We start from the raw sequence: 24,900 nt of genomic DNA on the forward strand, positions 1-24,900 counted from the left end.
AAATAAAAAAATATATATGAAAATCCTATCCACAAAACCCTCTGACTATGTCAAATAAATTTTGAACAACTTTATCCAGTGTTGAAACTTTTGGGCTAAAATTGTTTGGAAATTATTCCATATTTAAATAAAAAATGCCTCAATTAAATATACCAACTTTATAAACCTTGTAATGCAAAACCCAAAAAAGGGTTGCAATTCCTAAAGTAATTAATGAACAGCAGTAAAAAAAAAAAAAAAAAAAAAAGGTTATTTGGGGTGGTAAAGGAGCTATATAACACTATAAACACTCTGTAAAAATAACAGTGCTAGATAGCACTTAAAGTTGTTCGCTTCTGATTAGTAGCCAAAAACCTATTGTAGTAATGTTTTCATAAAATGTTTTTTTTTTTTAAGCTACAATAAAAGCTGTTTTTAAACATTTTTAAACTGTTTTAAGGTCAATATTATTAGCCCTCTTAAGCAATATTTTTTTCATACTCTACATAACTGTTATACAATGATTTGACTTATTACCCTAACTTAACCTAGTTAAGCACTTTAAGTTAAATAGTAGTATACACATTGCATTTTATTTTACTTGTAATAAATTACAAGTATAGACAAATAAAGTAGAGAAACTATAGTCTAAGCGTACAGGTACAGAAATGAAATAACCAAATGTACAATAAAGCTGTATATTCTTCATTGTGTAAATAATTAAATACAATTTAACTTTTTTTTTTAAAGCTACAAACATAATAATTCCTTGTGCCAAAATAGTTTAAACTATTGTGTAACATTACACAGGCCTTAAAAAAAAGGAATTGATAAAACTTATGGTCAAACTGAAATTACTACAAAATGTTCTCATCTCAACTGTCGTACCTGGTCAAACACAATGCTGACTTCAAATTGCATATCCTGCAATGCGACTATTGTGGAATTACACATTGCAATATTGATCCTCAAACAATATATTGTGCAGGCCTACTACATGGCACTTAAAGTGGTTCTATTGAGCACCATGTATTTTTGTTGCACCATGTATTATTTTTAAAGTAGTGTGAAGACAACTGTTAGCTCGTTTTGTTTTTACCCTTTTCACCTGCAGTGTCTTGCATTAAGGAGCAAATTCGGGTATCTGCTGTGATGTAAATCATGCGCACCTGTGTCTGGGTGAAGTGGGAAGAGGTTCTGGTTTTGGCAAGCCGGCCTGGGGCAGGACTCCTCTTGGTGGGAGAGGATTTGGCAGCGCTACTGTACTTGCCAGATTTTAGAATGAAATGTTGAGCCACTTTCAGCAGTCGTGTGAAAACACTTTTAGAACTGGAGGCTGAAGCCTCTGGGGAAAAAAACAAAGCACAAAACATGATTTAGAGAAGAACATTGAAACAAACCAAGACCATTCATTAGATATTTATTTTAATATTTAAATACTATTATTAACCCTTCAGTGAATTTTTAAAAAAAGATATGCCAAACGATAATTGCGCACAGAATTTTTCCACAGTATTTTCTAAAAGTTTTTCTCCCAGAGAAATTTTTATATGTTTAATTTCAGCTACAATAAAAGCATTTAAAAACTATTTTAAGGTCAATATTATTAGCCCTCTTAAGTAATATATATTATTTTCAATAAAATAACCTAACTTGCATAGTTAACTTAATTACCCTAGTTAAGCATTTAAATGTCACATTAAGCTGAATACTAGTATCTTGAAAAATATCTAGTCAAATATTATGTTCTGTCATTATGGCTCATACGATCCGTGGGAATTTTGTCGCCTTGGTTTGCCTGTCTACTATAATCTTCTATGTGTAGCTGCTTTGACGCAATCTACATGGTGAAATAAAGATGAATTGAATTGTAAAGTCTGTCATTTGCTCTGTCTCGCCCTATCACCTTTTGTTCCGCTATTTTTTCCTTCTCAGGTACTTGCTGATTGGATCCGGAGCCTTCCTCATTAGGACGTTTCCTCATGGACCAATCAGGCTTTGTTCCACGGACTTTAACTTTGACCGGCACACCTTGTTTGTTCAGTGCTGTGTACCCTTGCTTCTGTTTTTGTATGATGATTTGTTTCAAGTCTCTGAACTAACTCAAACAAATTCAACATGGTTTAAGAGTTTATCATTCCTTTTTGGAGAAAAAGGAATAGGTTAACAAGTCGCGTGACATACATTTTGCCTGTAGTTATTTGAATTGTTCAGAAACTAGGCGAGCGCTGCTTTTTGTGTTTTTGTTTATTAGTTTAGGGAGTGTGTTTACTGGCATCATATACGCTGAATCTTTTTCACATTTATTTTCTTTAGTAAGTTTAGAGGGGATCTTGTGTTCTAGTTTATGTGGCTTTTGTTTTTGTTTTTTTAGTTCTTTGTTTTGGTGTCACTCTAGTTCCTTTCCCCCCTCTGTAACTTTTGGTTTGATTATATTTCGATGATTGCTTCTATTTATTTCAAATGTACTATACAAAGCTCAAACATGCCTCTCTTTTGTTGGCTTTATCAGTTTTCCTTATAGAGGAACAAACAAATTAAGTGTTAAGATTGTGTGTCCCGTTTTATTTTCACCCATTTTCTTCAGTAATAATATAATATTCAAAATTTTACGTGATCTCTCTTTAGACAACTTATTCAATCATAACATTGGCAAAGATAAAAGAAATCAGTTATTAAAACTATTATATTTAGAAAAAAATATTTCTGTTAAACAGAAACTGGGGGAAAAATATGGAGGAGGGCTTAGAATTCCTAATAATTCTGACTTCAACTGTATATGACTCAATTCACACTTGTAGCTACTTACTGCTTTTTCCATTCATTTTCTTTAAACTGGAATGACTTAAAACAAATGTTTGATTTTACTAATTGTTGCTCAAAACATTGTTAAACTTTTGAAACCACCACCAATAGAGTTGATAAAAATGGAGGGGACATTTTCCACTTTTTTGTGCTTTAACCTCAAACCATGCATGTCTAAACACAATTGCATGCATTTTCATCATTTTTCAAATAAAGTAAATTAGAAATTCAATGAAATATCATGATAACGGAGTTGACAAATAATTAATCGGTACATTGGTGTACAACATTTAGTACAAGTTAATGAGAAAAGAATACTGACATGCCTCAATGAAGCAATCTACATACTTTTTCTATCAGTGCTTTAAAGATTGGATTTATAACAGTAACACAGTTGACCAGAGCGTACAGACAGAAACCCAATGATTAATTTTTAATTACTGAAAATAATAGATTAAAATTATAGGAAATTATAGTAAGTACACATTTCATACAATTGTTTATATAACTATATTGTTTATATAACAAACAAAAAGATAAAAATTAGACTCAATTATTTCATAATTGAAGCTTAATTTATGATTCAGGAGGTGGAGACGATCAAAGAGGTAAAATGGGAGTCTTTAATATTTTCAAGACAAACTGTCCTTCAATACACATGCAGTATTCAAACCTTCTTAAATGTTTCACTCTTTGTTACATTGCAGCCATTTGCTAAAATCCTTTAAGTTGTTTTCTGCAATATGAATATATTTTCATCAGATGATATGAATAGCCCTATTTGAAAATAAATTCATTAGTTAGATTGACTAGGGTGATCAGGTCTTTTTCTATGTGGTGCATCTGCATAAAATACAGGGTTTTTTAAAAAGAATACCACAGCTTTCAGGTTGATGTCACTCGAGTGTCTGGAGGGGGTCATATTGAACATATATGAACTTGTTTTCTTGTATGAAGTACTCTTCACATTGATTAATTGCACAAGGTACTATCATGTTTCTTTGATTAAATACAGATTTTTAAAGATATATAATAAATTACCAGCATATATCAAAATCGATAGAGCAAAAATAAAAAGTTTTCTGAAAGAGAGTACTGAAATAAATTAACATGGTTATCAATGTATAAATACGTTTATACAATAAAATTTAATAATATCCTTATCATTTAATCTTTAAGAAATAATCAAATCCAGTGATGTGATATTAATGCTCCAACGATATTTTTTTGGCTTTATTCTACAGGACTTTTTTTTTTTCAACCTAGAAGAAATATAATAAGTAGTTTGCAGTACAAAATAGTTATTCATGCAGACAGGTTGCCAATCTTGCAATTCTAAAAATGTATATATTGCCTACTTTCATTTTGAAAGGGCTTTAAATTGTATTCACCAACATAATAAAAATATTTTTAAAGGTGCATTATATAAGATTGACACTCTGTGGTGAAAAATGATATTGCAGTTCAAGTTCAAAACACTTTTTCACCCGGCCCCTCTTCTTATGTGCTTTTTTCAGTGTTAAATGATATCAAAAGGGAGTTTAAATAAAAGTGAATGTTATCATCATCACCAGTCAGATTTCTATCGGTGTTCTGGTTAAAACTGGAGAACATTTTTCTACACAGAATCATATACGGTCAGTCTATAACAGGGGGTTCCAAGCTCGGTCCTTTAGGGCCAGTGTCCTGCGTATTTTAGTTCCAACCCCAATTAAACACACCTTAACCAGCTAATCAAGCTCTTTCTAGATATACTAGGAACTTCAGGAAGGTGTATTGATAGAAGTTGGAGCTAAACTATGCAGGACACAGGCCCTCCAGGACAGAGTTTGAACACTGGTCTATAATCTCATCAGCAGAGCAAGGAAATGTGGGCTGTATTGTGTTTGAGAGCGTCTGTTTTGGTGTTTGTAGTCGGGTAGGTGACAGTGCTGCTCTCTGTAATTCACTTAACATTGAATGTACAGTATGATTGGCTGACCTCAAGAACAAGGGTTTTACCCTATTCTCTTTCCAGGCTTTGTGCCAGTTGTATTACATTATTAAGTTATGCTGCATTATTCGACTTTCCAGTCGATGCACTATTAGGGCTGAATTAGCTATAAATGATCTCTATGAACTGGCTCACCTTTCTTGGCAGTTTCTTGCAAAGGTTTTTCATCGTGCAGCTGTCCATCGCCGAGAGAAGCTGTACTGATTTTTGTGTTTTCTTTATTCGCTTTCTCTGCAAAGAGAGATGTGAAAGAGAAGTTTATTGTTTGTATGTGCAACATTTATACAAGACACTTGTTATACCAAAAATAGATACATAAAAACAAATTTAAAGATAGATAAATTAATACAAGTTAAAACAAACGAAAAAAACAACATTAATTCAATGCATAAACGTGCAGAAAACAAACAAACAAACAAATATGGTTATTATAGTTAAATTACTAAATTATAAGGCTAGATATTAAATACATAAACTAAATAAAAACAACAATTTTGTTGATTAATATAATTGAAATAAAATAAATGATAGATAAATGCCAAATAAATATTTCTTTATTTTTAGTTTTAAATTTAATCTGATGTACCGAAGTGATTGAAATGACAACTAAACTAATAAATAATACTATATAAACATATGTAAATATGAATAAAAACATTTTATGTATGTATTTTAATTTTTTATTTATTAGAACTAATGATTAGCATTATTATTACTGTTATTACACAAATATAAATGTGTATACACACACACACATATATACATACATGCATACACTTACACTTACACTTACACTTACACACACACACACATATATATATATATATATATATATATATATATATATATATATATATATATATATATAAATAATTATTAATTATTAATATTTTTTATTGAACAAACAAAACAATACAATTACATAAATATATTCATAATAAAAAATAGATAAAATGCAATAAATGACCATAGAACATAAAAATAAAAGCAAATTAAATGTATAAATAAATACTACAAAGATAATTTACTGCGATGTCCATAAGATAAATAAGTATATGAACATTTGCAAAAACACATTAGTTCAATCTTTTTTAAGAGTGCATTTACCTTAAGTGGAAAAAGCACATCATTTTGCATTTCTACTCAAAAAAAAAAAAAACATGAGAGAGCAGACACTTGCCAACTTATCACTAATTATGCCAACAGTGAATGTTGCATGTTGACCAATATAAAGACTACAAGATCCATTTACAGTACTTCGCAACTACAATTAAACTTTAATCCTAAGCTTTAGCGGGAGCCGTAATTTCACAATCAATCTCAATCAGTGGCAGTTTAAAGGCTTTAGTTTGCAGAGGATGTCATAAAGACAAGTTCTAGCATGTTCAAAAGTATAACAAGAAATTTCTGGAAGAACCCAGGACTAACTTCCTCCCTAAATATCTACAAATCTTAAAAAAAGACACTTAACAGTTTTTGCATCAACACCATTTTCTTTCAATTCATACAACTGATTTACAGTATGCCACTGATATAAATACTACAGAAAAACAAATGTCCTTTCTACATTAGATAATTCAATTCAGGTTCTATATATATATATATATATATATATATATATATATATATATATATATATATATATATATATATATATATATATATATATGTCAATGTAAACTTATTCACTATTTATGAAACCATGAGCTTGCAGGTGTATTTTACTTGGAATTGTTAGCTATGTTTATAATGAATCTTTGAGAAAATAATCGAAGTGACAAAATTTAGTAAAACCTACTCAATTTTCTGATATTGGTGTTTCAATAATGCACTGAAAGATTTAGCATTTTAAACTGTTTTATAGTGTAGTCTAGATGTCAGGTGTATTAACTTGCTGTTGCTGTTATGACATTTGCATTTAATTTTCTATTTAAAAAATGCAGTCATACAAAAAAAAAAAAACAACAACTGTGCCTAGTGTGTATTAAGAGGTCTCTGAGGTCTTTTGAGGATTCTCATTGTCTCATTTGTGTCTGTATCGCATTGTACCTCCTCAATATTGAAACCTCAAAAGAGCAACTCCAACCATAATAGCAGAAGCTGTGGATTGTGATCCACAATCTAAGTATTTTTATTTTTTTAAATTGATCTATGACATAGTGTCTAGCATTAACGCTAAAGGATGTAAACAAGGATGTAATCAACTGGAAATAGTGTTTGGCACAGCTAACAATTTAGCTACAAATTCATAGTTATCCGTCAAACCCCTGTAAATACCTACAATCTTCAGCAGCGCTGCAGTGTCTCTCTGTGCTGACACTTTCCCTGCTTTCTACATCTCAAATGACAAACTCGTAAAAGATATGTGAACATTTCATATAACTTACACATGCCTATTCTGAATATATGTGAAAGAGAATTGTCAGATTTTATTCTGGAGAGCAGGCGTGAGATTCAGCAGTGTCCTTTTTTATTTTCCGTCTGAATCAGGCTCAAACTGATATGGCTAACAGCTACTCTGCCTCTGCTGTGTAAATACTCATAGTCAGTCAAAGCGCGAGCTTGTGGATGCATGATGCTCTTCCTGGTGACGTGGAGCCCATCCATGAATCAAAGCACATTATGTTAGCTGACCAATCAGAGCCTCTGAAGAGCAAGCCTATCAGAGGAACTAGAAAATATGACATGTCGTTTTCATGTTAGCCGAGTAGCTGTACATAAAGTAAAATGAATGAAAAAATAACATAATTTGTAGAAAATAATAATAATAAAAATCAAGCATGAGCACACATTGCTTTGCATCTTATAAACACAACCAAGCCTTAAGAATATCTGGAGCACCCATTTAATTGTTTTTAGCTAAACACCTCAAAAACACAAAAAATGCATGTGAAACTAGTGATTTAAAAATACTCTTCCAAAAGCTTTGAAGAATCTCTGTGTATAATTTAATGAATGCGTATCAAATGGGCAAGGTCACATGATTTCGGTAAATAGGGCTTTAATTAGATCATTATTGTTTCAAAATGTTTAAAAAACTCAAAACATGAATCATGAATCAATACATAAATCAGATTTCATAATTTTTACCTGTTATTGGATCAGTTTTACATATTTATAGACGTTCATAAAACGAATAGGAATAATATTAGTTTTAATAGCTTCTTGTAGTCATTTTTAGCACAACCCATATAAGCCCTAAAAATTAATAAAGGAAAGCATTTTATGGAGACACTAAATGTTTAATGGTAAATATAATATTAGGTATCATCATTATATAAAATAATAGTATCTGTATAACATAAAATAACATTAAGTATCTGCACAATAAAGAGTAAATATTGCTAATTACCTTTTTTTACATTGACGTATTTAACACAATTGGAATCTTCTGGGTAATTTCCAATAATTTTAGTTAGAGATTTGGCGGTATCATTTGGTTGGGAATGGAAGTTAATGGGTTGTCACCTCGGTCGACCCACCGACATCTGTTTCAAAGGGCAGGAGTCAACAGATTAACAGATGAAGCAAAATAAAGGTTAATCCTGCGCCTCTAATACAATAATGACAGGGCTATTCTGAGAGAATGATGGGTAATCCTATCATTTTATGTGCTGCTTCACAGAAAAAATCTGCACAGTATTGTTTTCCTCCAGTTGGAGTCGCAAAACGGGAAGACAATTAATGAGAATAAATATGAATGAAGGACAGATTTCAGATGACAACAAAAAGAGATCTCCCCAAAAAACTTATAACAAATCTTGGATAAAGTTTAATTGTTTGAAAGATACAGCGCAAAATATTTCTTAACTCTTAGGTTAAGAAAACACATGCAAATACAGAAACACTCTGCAAATAGTGCACAAAGAAAATGTGTTGGGGAACTCCAAAAAGTGACAATCCTGGCTGCTTCCAGTTTATCTGACCGATTATAAGGGCAAAAATATAAAAACAAGGAATCGTATGACCTAGGGTTGGGTTGATAGATCCTTCACTCCGCCCCTGCCGCAGCAGTAACCCAGTCGAGTAAAATACATACTGCGCCGTTCACACTAATACATTTTAGTTTTAAAATGGCATTTTAGAATGAAAACAATCCACATCCTCACTGGCGTTTCATCTAGCATTTCCGAAAAACCCTCCTTTCACACTATACGGCTGAAAAGACACATCACACATGCGCCATAATAACAACACAGATCACTCTGCCTATTCATGCCAGAAACCCATGGAAAAAGTGATTGACAGGTGGTAAATTGTGTGTAACTTATCTTTATTTATTTATAATTTGGTTATGGATAAAACAAAGACCATGCGGGTCAGGTAGTTGAAATGGTAGGCTACAAATAATTAATTTGTTATTAATTAATTAATTATTCATAAATTAATTCACCACAACAATTTGTCCACACTGGTTCACATTAGACATTGTACGATGCCAAATTGGTCGACATCGCCCAATCCTAGTATGACCAGGACATTAAATTACACACAAAAAAAATCTCACCTCTCTGATCTCTGACAACAATGCTGATTCTCAACAGAAAGCAGATTTTTATGCTCGAGTTGAAACATTTAGACTAATGCAGAAAGACACTACTTAAGCAAATTCCATGCATTACATACACCTATATTTGTGCATTTGCATTGATTTTGTATGCAATCTACATGCGAAATTACTTAATTTTGTTTTGTAAACCCAGAATTAAGACAAAATGGGAATAAATAGCGTTTTGTGTAAAAAAACTTTTAGTATTTTAGTAGTCTGAAGCAACATACTATACTGCATAAGGACTAATATGTAAAGAAATATATCTGTACGATAAGAAAAAATATAGGCTCATTTTTTTTTACTAATGTACATGACCAATATAGACAACCATATGGTTTCAAACTATTTCAAATGTTTGCTGAAAGTAACCATGTTAAACCTGTCAACACCAAAACTTAAGAGCAGTGATCAAGGTTCCATAGTAAAATTACGATTCGCAAAAGAGGTGATGGACAACTGTTAATGAACATATTTTTACAGGGTATAATGTTGAGGTAAAGCATGTTTTGATGTAAATTAAGGAATTTATTTGATAAATGTATTTCTACTGTAGTTTATTTGAATGTTATCTTATTAGAAAAGTAACAATTCACTCAACTCATGATTCAATACAATTCACAATATTGATCTCACAAAAAAGATTTTATTATTACATTTTTTTTATTTGAGATGATATTGAGATGAACAAATAAACTAAATTCTCAATGTCTTACTCGTCAAAATGCATTACTATATGTCCTTACATAAGGCCATATGAAATCAGAAGACTAAAGAGAAATTTATATTAAAAACAAAATTGTATGTTTTAACATATCTTTTTAGCCCTAATGGCAACTGAGAGACACAACCTAAAAATAACAAAACGCCCAGTTTTAGATAATGCTACAAAGCAACTTTTCTCTCATTCAACTCAACTGATAACCAGTAGGCATGTTCACTTTTCTGTGTAAACATGATAGCGAACACATTAGTTTTAGATACTGGACACAAACACACTTGGTTTCAGATACCATTTTTTCATCTAAAGACATCTGAAAAGCAGTTTGTGTAATCTAGTTTACATACTGCTGATCTTAGAATGGTTTAGTCAAAACACTGATGAAGGCGTTCATGGTAAACTAAGTAGGAATTAGCTCCCCACTATTCTTAATAATGGCAACTAAGGCAAAACTATGGATTTTATATTATTATTTGATTTTAAAAAATGAAGAGAATACTTGTGGTAAAACAAATGGTTAAAAGTGTAGAATTTTAGCTTATTTTAATTCAAAATTATATTATAAATTACCTTATAAATATAACATATTAGGACTTGTTTTGAAAATAAAATATATTTCAAAAGTGTTAATTTAACAAAACTCTAAAAGTATCAGTCTAGTAAAATGTAATCAGACTTAGGATCAAAACATGATCTAATTCTACATAATATTAGCAAAAAAATAAGCAAACATTAAATACAGTACTGCATACAGTGCCAAATACTTTAAAGAACATATCCTAAAATATTATGCTAAATAAACTCTCAGTGAAACTACATAAAAAATCTGTCAAGTTAAAGAACTCTGGAGAAGTCTTTTGCAATAAATTTGTAAAATATGGTGAAGCTCTAATTTTAAGAACCTTATGCAACAAATCAGAGTATTTGCATTGGCTGCATCTGGTGCAGATCAGATAATCTGCTTGTGTGTGTGTGTGTGTGTGTGTGTGTGTGTGTGTGTGTGTGTGTGTGTGTGTGTGTGTGTGTGTGTGTGTGTGTGTGTGTGTGTGTATCTGCAGGTCAGTTTGGATCAGCAGTGAGCAAATATATTTCTGCTCTCAGACCCATGTCTGCACTTCCTCTGACGCACAAACACCTGGCAACCGGTAAACATGGCGTCTGTGCACAGGAACTCTGTGCAGCAAGATTAAACCTGAAGCTTCCTTCTGGACTACAGAGCCTGCTTCAGAAACAGCAGATCTCTCTAGATGTTATAAAAAAGAAAGAAAATAAAATCCCAAAATAACATCCATTTCCTACATTTCTTAAAATACATTAAATCCTAATTTATCACAAAAATATTAAAATGAATTATTTAAAAAATAATTATTGCATTTACATTTAGTCATTTAGCAGACACTTTTATCCAAAGCGACTTACAAATGAGGACAAGGAAGCAATTTACACAACCAAGAGCAACAATGAATAAGTGCTATAGGCAAGTTTCAGGTCTGTAAAGTCTAAGAAGGAAAGTATTAGTACTTTTTTTTTTTTTTTTTGGGTATAGTTAGTGTGATATCCAGAGAGGCAATTGCAGATTAGGAAGTGAAGTGGAGACTAAATAATTGAGTTTTTAGTCGTTTCTTGAAAACAGAGAGAGACTCTGCCGTTCTGATGCAGTTAGGGAGTTCATTCCACCAACTGGGTAGATTGAACGTGAGCGTTCGCGAAAGTGATTTCTTCCCTCTTTGGGATGGAACCATGAGGCGACTTTTATTCACAGAACGCAAGTTTCTGGAGGGCACATAGATCTGCAGAAGTGAGAGCAGATAAGAAGGCGCAAGGCCAGAAGTCGCTATGTAGGCAAACATCAGAGCTTTGAATTTGATGCAAACAGCAACTGGCAGCCAGTGCAAACAGATGAGCAGCGGAGTGACATGTGCTCTTTTAGGTTCATTAAAGACCACTCGTGCTGCTGCGTTCTGGAGCAGCTGAAGAGGCTTGATAGAGTTAGCTGGAAGCCCAGCTAGTAGAGAGTTGCAGTAATCCAGTTTGGAGAGAACAAGAGCTTGAACAAGGAGTTGAGCTGCATGTTCAGATAAAAAGGGTCGGATATTTCTGATGTTATAGAGTGCGAATCTGCACGATCAAGCAGTTCTAGAAATGTGGTCAGAGAAGTTTGTAAATATTGTAAATATTTGTAAACAATTATTGTAAATAAAATGTATATTTTCCATGCTAAAATCACATTTTAAATCTTAAATAGTCTCCTTTTGAACCTTCTTTTATAGTAACTGAAATTAATCAATAAATTAGATCCGAAAAATTGTCTATTTTTGAATCCTACTATAATTTATTGAGTGAAATATTAATAATAAAGAAAATAAAATGTAATCTAGTAACTAAATAAGAGCAGGATTATAAAACAATATCAGAATTTATTTAAAGGTGCCCTATAAACAAAATATGGGCATACCAAGGCATAGTAGAATAATAATAGATCAGTATATAGAAATGGGCATACCATGAGTCTCAAACTAAACTGTGACTCATATGGCACGCCCTCATCATTTGCATGTATGGTTACTTTAGGTCATTCATCCGGACCTGACGTCATTAAGAGAACACAGACTCATATGTAGCTCTGAGATCTTTAAAATACATCCCTCAGGCTGCTTTTGATAAGATAAATGTTTTCAGGTGAGAAAATGATTGTTTCCCTCCCTTGATTATTTTTAAGCTTATATTTAACTTACTATGTATGTGGGACTTTTAAATTTGAATTATTTGATGCCCAAATTGTTTACTATACTGTTACTGGGCAACGACTGAACGAGACATGTTCAAAATCAATTTAGAATGCAAAATGCAAGGTTTGCAGATTATAAATTCATTCATCTCCACTCTGAAGAGGCAAAAGGTATGGTTTAATTGCATCTTTTCTTTATTCATTGTGTTTATTGTAAAGTTTGATGCCTATGTTTCAATAAACAGATGTAGACTACTGAATCGTGTCAAATCTCTTGGCTTAACTGTCATATGTTCATGCAGAGGTTGATATTCATTCCTGGCATTTCATCACCAAGAATTTTTTAACACTTTTAGAATTAAGCATTAATGGCATACTAGTCTACTTGATTCTGATTGGTCAATCGTAACATTGCAAGGTATATTAAGTAAGGAATAATGTAGTTCCAGGTGAATATTACAAAATAAAGCTCATCAGGCTTATGGGCCGTTCGAGACTGAAGAAATTAATTCTGCAAAAAACAACCGTCTAGATGTACTTCATCCCTCTTATTACACTGCTGCTTGCCACAAAATGTTAAAATTTAATACAAAACATTGTTCTAAGCATTACTAGTCTTAATTCTTTAATTAAAGGCAAATATGACAGAAAGGAAAATAGCTAAATGGAGCACACTCTAACCCATGTATTATTCAGTCACAAGATTGCACCAAACAGTCAAAAACAGCAGTAAAGGCAAACAAGCATATAAATATGGATGTGAACGTATTCACTGATGATCAGGATGATTGGATGTACCCGGATGAGCCTGTGTTATTAGTTTAAGTGGTTGTTATCTAGGAATAACATCCCTTGAATTGTTGCGACAAACCAATCAGAATCAAGTATTCTAGAGAACTGTGAAATAATCTCCGATAACAATTGATTAAATTAATATCACAGGCTCAACATCTTGACTGTGCTTACTGCTTGAGTGTCTAGCTCACAATTATTTAGGACCAAATAGGGATCTACAGATTCAGAATCATGCTTAAATCATGTTCATGGAAGTAGTGTGAACATGCAGGATTTCTTATCAGTGTCCAAGATCCAAACTTCTAAGCTTCCTATTCCCATAAATCCCCATGAAAAAAACTCCCATAACTCACTATAACTATGCCTGGAAGGAGGGGAATCCAGGTTCTCATGAACCAGGAAAATGTTTTAATAATAAAAAGTTCAATTCATTTCTGTTGCCTTCATACCTCGGGGCCCAGAATTTCTTTCAGTTTTCCCGGATATCCTCAAGCAAACAACGTATCTAACAGAGTCCAAATAAAATGTGTGAGGTACAGTTTTCAATTAGACTTGTTTTTTGGAGTAACTGTGTGCCTGGTTTGCACAAGCCAAAAATATTGCGCCGCAGGAAAACAGATAACATTGAGCCTAACAATGACAATAGTGAAAGTCCTGAGATGAAGCCAAGGAACACAAGTAATGTATGCGAATACAAAGAAAATGGGCAAACATTTGAACACAATCCATCACAAAAAAGCTCAAGCAAAGCCTCAACACTAAGATATTAGATAAAATATAAAAATAATGGGTAAAGGTTGAATAAAAACTTTAGATTCAAATTGAATCACTTGGTAAAAGCATTAATCAAAATTAACATCACATCTTTCTATCATGTTAATGACATGGATAAGTATGTTTATGTCATAACAGCTCAATCAAGATTTTAGATGAACTTCAGATGTCTCTAAAGATGTCTAGAAGTTGAAGCAGCAGTTTAAATATGATTTTTTACGTTGGTAATAAAATCAATTGAATAATAAAATAAAAGATTTCACAATAAACTGAATACCACTTGTTCTCAATTATGAGACCTTTTTAAAAGTTTAGTGTATAAAGCAAGATTTATCTTGGACAATAAATCAATGATTCTTAAACAGGATACAGTGTCAGGATACAGTGTTATATTATTAAAAGGAATATATTGATTAATAAAGGTGATTGTAAAAATACAAAAACAAAATGAGAAAGGTATGATGAAATTTCAGTTAATAACTGTTTGCAGTACCACAAATGTTTTGGATCTATTTTATAAAAAGGAAATGTACAAATGGGGAATTAACCATATAATATGTAAAATATGCCAAATAGACGAAAATGTCTCATGTAAACAGAAGAGATAAGTGAAAGAAAAAAGAAGTTGAAGTAATAGAAGAATGATATGTGTGTAGTAATAGGGTGGGGAAAATAATAAGCTCGAGCTTCATCTGGCTCAATTTGAGGAAAAGTAATTTGTTTAAAGAACTGTTTTAAGTGTATGATTCTTTTGTTCTAAATAAATAAAATGTAATCAAATAAATCAAATCAAGGTTATAAACTGAAATAACTTGTTCAAAATAGATGCGCCAAACCAACTGTTTTTAACTCTTCCGTTTGTCCTGTTGTCTGGAATAGCTCAAGCGTGTAGAGTATGTCAGAACTAAACAGACATCAGAATGGTATCCAGTGTCAGTGACTATAATAGCTTCTTCATGCTTTTGACACAACTTAGTCAGGTGTCCGTTTTAAGGCTTAACTATCACAATAGTAAAAATCCTGAGACGGAGCAAAGAAACACAATAGGTTAAGCCAAAGAATACAAAGGAAATGGGCCGACTTTTGAACCAGCAGTCAAACAATCTATCACAATAAAAAGAGTCAAGTACAGAGACCACCATTTAAAAGATTTAACATTAAAAGACCTGCAGCTCCACAAAAGTAAAGGTACATGCCTGTGATTAAGCTACCGTAATGTCCTGCTCTTCCTTTGATAAGATTTATGGGATAGCCGTGGGACGTGTGATTACATGAGGTCATTATCGGAGATCCTTTGACTCATGACAGCACTAAAGGAAAAGTCTCATATTGGCAATATCTGTTTCAATGAGATAGTTCAGACAAAAATTGAAAAGGTAAAAAAAAAAAAAAAGGTCATACTTAGCTGGGGACCATTTTTAATAATATTTAATTAATTAAATGTAGCTTCAGTTTTACTTTGTTTCTTAGAAACATTTGCATGTTGCGTATATCTACTAAAATATAGGTTTTAAAATTGTGGGTACATTTTGTGGCTTCTAGATAAACATTTCAGACAGGCCATGTTGTATCTGGTTTGAGGTTAGCATTTTGAGCTAAATCAAAAAATGGTAAAATACCAACTGTTATTGTCAACTCCGTTATGGTTCAAACAGTTTAAAGAGTTTGCATGTTTTCCCCGTGTTCGCGTGGGTTTTTCTTGGAGTGCTCTGGTTTCCCTCAAAAGTCCAAAGCTATAGGTGAACTAGGTAGGCTAAATTGTCCGTATGTATGTGTGTGATTGAGCGTGTATGAGTGTTTCCCAGTGATGGGTTGAGGCTGGAAGGGCATCCACTGTGTAAAACATGTGCTGGATAAGTTGGCGGTTCATCCGCTGTGGCGATCCCAGATTAATAAAGGGACTAAACCGAAAAGAAAATAGAAGGATAAAGCGTAATAAAGGGGGCGGGTTTGTCCGATACTGGAGAGCATTTGTTTGGTAATGATGTGATGAGAAACTGAAGTATGACGTGACGCGAATAAAACCGTTGATCCATTTCGGCAGGAGTAACAAACTACAAGCTTTACATGTTTATATATCAGTTTCATTTCTTGTAAACATAAATTCTGTCCCTGTTTTGGGGCACACTACCAAATAGATATTCTAAAAACAAATAATGCTGGAACTAACATCTTAAAAAACTTTATTTTAATTTCATGGGACCTTTAACAATAATTTGTAAAAAAAAATGTTCCCTATAACCACATACAAGGCTTTTCAGCTAATTCTCTTTTGAAAATTGTATTTATTATTTTAACTTAGTTCTATACCAATATATAAAGTTACAGCTTAGGTTTGGAGAAAGTATTGCATTTTTATCCATTTATTTATGAATTTTAATAGCTTTTTATACATATAAACACATGTAATAGTGTATTCTATTCATAAACACTGATGTGGAAAACAGCGCCCCAGTGCATCCGCGTCATTAAAACTGTGCTAGTGGGCAGAGCTTATATTGCAATGATGTAATGCAAAAATGTGTGCTTTCCATTGTTAAAAATGATTATGATTCAGACTGCATTATTTTAGTCCTGATTTTGAGAAATTGCAGACAAATGCCTGAAATCACAGGCAAATCAGTTCTCGTTCACGTGTATATCAATCACACAGTGTGAGCTATCAAAGACGCAATTTGAGAGAATCGCCGATGAGTCACCAAAACCCATGAGAGATTTGGCATGCTAAGTATCTGGAGCTCTTGGCGATTCAAAATCATGCCGTATAAAATGTTTTCTCAGTAAAAATAACATCCGCTATTACCATACAGCCAATGAGAGAGCAGCATCCCCTAGTATGTGTATCTGCAGGCCAGTGGGAGGTTATGGAAGAAGTTAAAAGCGATTATTTTCAGTCTATCTGGACCCAAGAAATGGAGAAAAAAATTAGTGGAAATTTGGCAGGAGCACCTGTGTCCGTTTAATGCGTCATCTGAACAGTAACGTTACTTGCTTGGTTGTGTTTATAAGATGCAAAGCAATGTGTGTTTATGGTTCACTTGAAGGAAATCACGTAATTTTTTTCATATATCTCACTTTGATTATTCACAGCTACTCAGCTAACATGAAAACGACTGTCATATTTCCTAGTTCCTCTAAAAGCCCCGCCCTTAAGTGACTCTGATTGGTCATCGTCATAATGTGCTGCTATTGGCGGATCAGCTCCACGTCACGCCCGTAAAAGCACGCGCTTCTCTGCTGTGTAAACATGCAGTCAACCTCGCGCCCGCTCTCTAAAATAAAATCTGACAAGTGTCTGTAACGAGTGAAAATGGGGTGTGGCTCCTTTAACAGCATCTGTGTGTGCGTCTATGTGTGTGCGTGTGTGTGTGTGAATGTGTGAACTTTCTGTAACAAGCGCATGTGCGCGGGACTTTCTTTTTCTTTTTCTCTGATGCTCGGATTAAGTTATTTTCTGTAATATATCGTGACAGAAGAATAAAGCACAAGATGTGGGATGCTACTACCTGTTGAGCCTTGATTTATTATTCTGCTGCGACCACGAGTCATGTAAGCTAATCTGTATTTTTTTTTTTAACTCAACGCGTTACATGACGTCTTTCACGAGTATCGGAATATGCAGGTGTAAGTAATATGAATCATCCACATATCTTTTGCGACTTCATCATCTGAGATGTGAAACACATGGAAAAGCTACCTGAAGACAATCAGTGCAGTCGCATGCGCACACACATAAGAGACCGTGCTGATGGAGTGAGCGTGTGTTTACAGCAGTTTGATTGATAAATATAAATTTGTAGCTAAATTGTTTGCCCACAAAGCAGCATTTCGCATTGTTTACATCATTGCTACAGCATACCGTTAACGCTAGACACTGTACATGTCATGATCAATTTTAACAAATAAAAACACTTACTTGTAGCTTACAACTTTTGCTTTGAGGAGATTTTAGCCGAATCCAGCACTGAACTGGGAGAGATTCTGGAGCTGTTTTGTCAAATCATGCTTGCTGTGTGTTTTATAATTCTCTGGAACATAACTAATATTGAACTAAAGGCACTTCTGTTTTTGTGTCATGTCCTTTGGAAGCCCAAATACAGAAACAGACGAAGCTCTGTGGAAACAGTCGTGTTTAGACGCATTTTTAGCTTCATCTCTGCTATAACGTTATAGCGCCTCTGGCCACGGCCCTTACCTGCATGCGCAGTGTGGAATGCGCAGTAACAAACTTTTGTGATCTCACAGGGGGCGGAAGTATTTTTTTGTAGTCCCCAAAATTCGTTCATTGTAGGCTTTGCTAAGCTAACTCTGTAAAAACCAAGGTCTCCCTTTGCATTGAACTTAGAACTTTTTACATTCAGAGATGTTGTTTATGTTCACACAGCTACATTACACATCAACTAAAGTTTAAAATATGAGATCGTAGTGGACCACCCCTTTAAAAAAGAGAATCAACACATTGCTTTTAAAACTATTAGATAACTTTGCTTCAAAAATGCTTTAAAATTATTAAGCAAATTAATTGTGAATAATTTAAAAATAAAGTCATCTTAACAGTTTCAAATTAAATTAAATACAATTGAGTTCAAAATGCACTGACATCCTAAAAAAAAAACTTATTAAAGCTAGAAAAAATAGATGCTTGTTTTATAATAAGGTACAAATCTAATTTATTTTTTATTAATACAAAGAGCTCTTTTACGTCAAAAGATCAAGGCAGATTTGACTTCTCATGTCACGATCCCTCTAAAGATTGACTATAAAAGGGAAGAAAAAAAAATCTCTTCTTTTCCTCTGGCTCTGGATTTGACTGCAGCAAAATGACACATGAAAATATTTACTGATAAACCATCTGTTTCTGACAGAGATGTCACCATGTGCTGCTGACGCAATTCAGATTGACCTTTGAGGATATTATAGAGATTGAAGCAAACATGAAGAGGTTTGGCAGACAGTAAAACGCAAAACTGAAGCATCATCATCTCTCTGATTAACCGTGATCCTTCTGTTTGGACAAATCCTGGGCTATACTCCAGTATTACAGGAAAAAAAGAACATAATACTTGGAGGCACAAACATTGTAGCGTCAGTGAATAAGAAATATTGGAGAATTTACTATTTTTATTGCAGCATTTCTTAGTTATAAAAGGTAGTCTGTGACGTGCTTCCAACTGTGCATTTTTCATTTGAAATTGGACGTTATATTAACTTTTTTTTTTTTTAACTCACACTTCAAGCACTTGACTAAAATAGCCTGAATAAATTGAAGACTATGGGTGGTCGTGCTTTTTCGTACAGTGCCCCTAATGTATGGGATGGCCTACCCATCAGCATCAGGAATGGCGTTTATCTAGGAATGTTTTAAGAAACTTCAAGACTTTTTACCATTGCTTTTAACTTGTATTGATTATTTTTGTTAATTTTATCATCTAATTGTATTTAATAGTTCATATTTTATTGTTTTATTATGGTCTTTTTATTTTTTACCGTTTTTATTGTTCTGCTTTATTTGCCTTGTATGCCTGTTAGCGCTTTGGGTCTGTAGATTTTATCACAATTTGATAAAATATTAATAACCAAAATGTCAATAAATTCCATAAAACATGCACATTACAAACATAAAATACTGTTATGACAAATAAATGTTTAATGCAATCAATATATTAAAAAAAATAAAAATGAATAGTGGAATTACCAGCCTACGTAACATAGGTTCAACTGCACATACCAGTTGCAAAAAAAAGACCAGTTGCAATAGCAAATATGTTGTGTTGTGCGGTAGGATGCCAAAATCCATGCTTTTAGTCCACAGACATCTTTGGCTAACAGCCATCATAAGAGCTGAATGGAGGACCTAATTAAAACTGCTCAACTCTGCAGATCTCATGTTTTATTAGGTAATTTCACGCTATGCTGAATCATACACAGAAATGATTTCAGCAAAAACAGTTAGATAAATATGGTTATTAATCAGCGGACACGTCAGCGCAATAGCCTAGTAGTTAGCGAGCTGACATATGGTGCAGTAGCACTTGAGGGCGTCCCGAGTTCGAATGCCAGTTTGAGGACATTTCCTGTCCCTACCCCCTCTCTCCCACTTTGTTTCCGGTCTAAAATACTGTCCTCTCCTCTCAATAAAAGCAAAAAGGCCAAAAATAAATCTTAAAAATAAATAAATAAATAAACCCCACACACTGAATGCTTAGAATAAAAAGTAAAACTGTACGTTCACATACCCTGCCGTACAGATGTAGTTCACTGTCAGAATGCAGTTGATTTGCTTGTTGATGATTACCCAGGCCTTGTACAGTTCCGTCTTCAATCCTTGGAACATTACTTCGTAATCATGGAACATTATTTATTGCACATGCCCACACAGACAAAAATTGTTGGTATCCAAAGACTTGTAGGCCTTTTTCTTCTCTCTTGTAAAATCACTTGGAGTTTCATGAGAGTTGTATATTTGGGGCTGGACGCTTGGCTATTTCGTCTTATCAAATATCCATTGGGAGGGTGATAGCGCAAATGGACCTGTCAGACGAACACCGCTCACTTTAACATTAATTTTGCAAAATCCCTGTGCTTATCACTTGGTGACAAGCTGTTATAATAATGCTGAAAGCATTATGTAAATATATACATAATATTTATTTATTTATTATGCAATCCATATAACTTATCTCTACAACAACAAACTCTGTACCGCATCGCATGTCATTCATTTGCTGTAACTGCTAGAGCTCCTGGCTTTTTTCTGCAACCTCGCCTCGCACGCATCCTAAATGTTTACAAACCGGTAATTCGTCTATAAATAAATAAATACTTTCTTTCTTTAATTAAATAATAGCATATGGCTCTGGTTAGTTTAAAATTGGTTTTAAATTCACAGAAAACAAAGTTTGTTTTTTACAAAAACTCAGGCACAAGTATTTGATAATCTTAGTAATTTTACATCTGATGGAAAAACAATTGAAAGAGTAACTTCTTGTTCTTACAAGTACTTGGGTATCAAGATTGACCATAAGCTTTTCTGATTAGGAAACTGAAACTTGGTTTTGATTTTAAAAATGAATCAAATCTTACTTCTAATGCTAAAAAACTTATAGAAGCTACATTTTTATCAGTGCTTGATTATGGGGATATATTACGCATGTATGTGGCATCTTTTATTCCAACAAGATTCTGTGTATCACGCTTCACTTTGTTTTATTACATATGCAAAATCCCATACACACCATTGCATTATATATGAGATGGTGGGCTGGACATCATTATCTGTACGTAGAAAACAACACTGGTACATTTTTATCTATTAATCTATTATAGGTAAACATCCAGCTTTTCTTTGAGGTAGGAATTACCAGCTATGCTTTTCCACGTGTTTCCTTTTCAATATAGCTCGAGTTTTTTTTAGAGCTGGGAAAACTGCAGTTTCTTATTGCGCACCTTGGGCATGGAATAATTTGCAAAAAGACTTAAAACTAAATAAAATTGTGTCTTTTGGTGAATTTAAAGACATTATAAAGAGCGTGGTTTTGGAAGCATGTGATTGTTTTTTGTTGAGAGGGCTGATGAAATGTTGTTATGAGGCTTTTATGTATTTTAAAATTGTTTTATTGTTTGGCTGTTACCTTGGCCAGGTCTCTCTTGTAGAAGAGATTTTAACCATCAACTAGAAAAGTGAAGTTTGTTGCGTTTTTGACTGTTTGGCGCCATTTTGTGACTGAAAAATGCACAGGTTAGTGAATGCTCCATCAGCTCTATTCAGCTGTTTTCATCATGTGGTAAGTACAACTAGAAAAGTGAAGTGCCTAGGTGTTCAATTATTGCTAAGAGTTTGCTAGGTTTGCTAGGTTGCTAAGGCAACCGCTTAGGTGGTTGCTAAGGTGTTGCTAGGTGGTTACTAAGATGTTGCTAGGCGTTTGCTAAGGTGCAATTAGCGTATTTTGAGTGGTTGCTAGGCAGTTGCTAAAGTGTTGCTAAGGCATTGCTAGGGTGTTGAGTGGTTGCTAAGGCATTGCTAGGTGGCTGCTAAGGTGTCGTTAGGTTATTTTAAGTGGTTGCTAGGTGGCTGCTAAGGTGTTGTTAAGGCATTGCTAGCATGTTGAGTGATTGCTAAGGCATTGCTAGGTGGTTGCTAAGGCGTTGCTAGGTGGTTGCTAATGTGTTGCTAGGCGGTTGCTAAGGTGTTCTGGGTGATTGCTAGGCAGTTGCTAGCATAAATTGCCATATTTCTAGCATAAACTAGCATGTTGCCAGCGTTTCTAGTATAAACTAGCATGTTGTTAGCAGGAATTTAGCATGAATTAGCATGATACTAGTATGATTGGTATGTTGTTAGTATGTTTCTAGTATGGATCAGTATGTTGTAAGTATAGATTGGTTTGTTGTATGTCGAATGTTAATTCAATGGCAGTTTTTTTTTTTTAATTTACAATAGAAGTCTATGGGACAGTTGCTAGAGTGCCGCAAATGGTTGCTAGGGTGTGGCTTAAAAAGTTTAAAGGTCATCAGTGATTGGCAGATTGGTTGTCTGAGTTAAATGAGCCTAACCATAAGTCTGTATGACAGTCCGGCAAAAAGTTATGAGATCACAAAGTTTGGTCCAATGTTAAGTCAATGGGACCTTTCCGAAATTTCCAGGTCAGTGTTTGGAAAAGATATAGTGTAGCAACCCGAGTCAGACCGGTTTTGACGGTTGGAGTTAGTTTGATGGTTGTAGTATGAACAATTTAGGAGGAGATGCATATAGAAAATAGTCTCAAAAGAAGACGTGTATTTAGTATAATAGTATGTTGCCTTCCTGGTTAGAAAATGGTAAAATAAATTAAATGTGACCTAATAGCAGGAAATGCCACACAACCACATGAAGCTTATTATTTAAATGCCTTTTTTTCAATCATGTCTCACTAGGCTCAGGTTTCAGGCTTTCAGGCCAATCAATCATCCAATCAGGCCTGAACCCTTTTTTATTTCCGACTGTCATCTTAACAAAGTCTCTGCACCAGTTCAAAGAAGAACCACTGGATGCTGGTCTTTCATTTTGAGTTACTAACATGCTGTCATACCATGGCTTTGGAGAATGAAGCACATGAGGGTTCATCACACTCTATAGGTCTACTTATTGACAACAGTACCACACATTAGCAGCTTGTTGTGCAGTGCTCAGAATAACAAACAATTAGAAATCCCCATCTGACCACTTATCACTGAACACATATCAACTCCACTGGGTAAAGCTACGACTATTACTACGATCTTTCAGTCACTGCACATTCAGACGAACGTTCACTTGTTAAGTTTTAAAAATATCCCACTGGATATGAGTCACAGTAGCAAAAAGCAGCAGACGTCCAGTGTAGCGTGTCTGTTCATTCCTCTGCGGTAAGGTTTTTTTCTCTTCTTAAAATTACTAGCTTGTTAAAGACTTCACTTTTAAGTGTCATGATGCATCCCAGATTTTCCTCAAGTCCTTTTCTCAAATGAAACTGCCCAAGAGTGCTTGCATATCATAAAAGCAGACGGAAAATGCTGAAGCCAGAACCAAGCTTTCAACATTTGGGAAAGTCCTAAAGCTAAAGCTAGTTTAAGAAAAAAAAACATGAGCTTTAGGACTCATTTTGCAGGGTGATTTTCCTAAAAGGTGTGGAAACAAAATTCCCAAACAAAACAGTATCTCAAAGAAAATCCAGAAAACATGTTGAATCTTTTCCCAAATAAATTAAATGAAAATTTTTTTCTCTATTATATTTAACAAATAACTACATTGTGGATATAATTATTGTTTGTTTGTTTTTGTTACTAAAAAGTAGACAACAAATAGGGGGAATTTTTTGAACATCTGGTTGAAAGAAAAAATTGTGTTTTAAAGAACTACTATCACAGAAAAATCCCATGAACTTCTAATGTACAATCACATGTTTATAATCTAATATGAAACACTGAAGCATTGAATCCTTTTGAAATGCATGTCAAACTAATGTTAAACACACAAGTAACGTGAAAAGCACCCTTGGAAAGCATCTAAAAAGGCATGATAAACACATGTGGAACACTTTTAAAACTCATGTTAAACACAGAACTCATGTGCAATGCATCTGAAATGCATAATAAACGCATGAAATGTGAAAAGTAGCTGAAACATGCAACATGTGAAATGCATGTTAAAACATGTGGAACATTTAAAATGCATGTTAAACACATAGAACACATGAAACATCTATAACGCATGTTAAAGTCACGTGGAACACATCTAAAACACGTTACATGCGGATCACATCTGCGACTCATGTTAACCACAGGTAAAACGGGGAACTAGGGCTGGGCGATATTGCAAAATAAAATTCAAAATTCACAATATCACGTTTCATATAATTCGGTATCGATAATTATTGAATATTTTTTTAACAATACATTTTAAAAGTATTATGATTTTGTTTTTTAATCACTTTATTTTAATTTACCAACATTACTAAGGCAAACAGTTTAAAAGTCTAAAACATATTTAAACAAAATATCCGATCTCTTTATTATAAAATAAACATAAGAGACTTATG

At 33.6% G+C, this 24,900-nt stretch overlaps 1 protein-coding gene across 1 annotated transcript in view; it reads right to left on the reverse strand.

Annotated features, from left to right (window-relative positions):
• si:ch211-266k8.4 overlaps positions 1-24,900 on the reverse strand; it is an 80,150-nt gene that overhangs the window by 22,569 nt on the left and 32,681 nt on the right. Inside the window, exons 11-12 of the mRNA XM_087312036.2 lie at positions 4,913-5,008; positions 1,149-1,324 (exon numbers count right to left, since the gene is read on the reverse strand). Of these exons, the coding sequence (XP_087168162.1) occupies positions 1,149-1,324; positions 4,913-5,008 (272 nt within the window). The remainder of the gene's footprint in view (positions 1-1,148; positions 1,325-4,912; positions 5,009-24,900) is intronic.

The sequence above is a fragment of the Danio rerio genome, chromosome 25 (genome assembly GCF_052040795.2).
Source record: "Danio rerio strain M-AB ecotype USA chromosome 25, GRCz13ab, whole genome shotgun sequence".
NCBI lineage: Eukaryota > Metazoa > Chordata > Actinopteri > Cypriniformes > Danionidae > Danio > Danio rerio.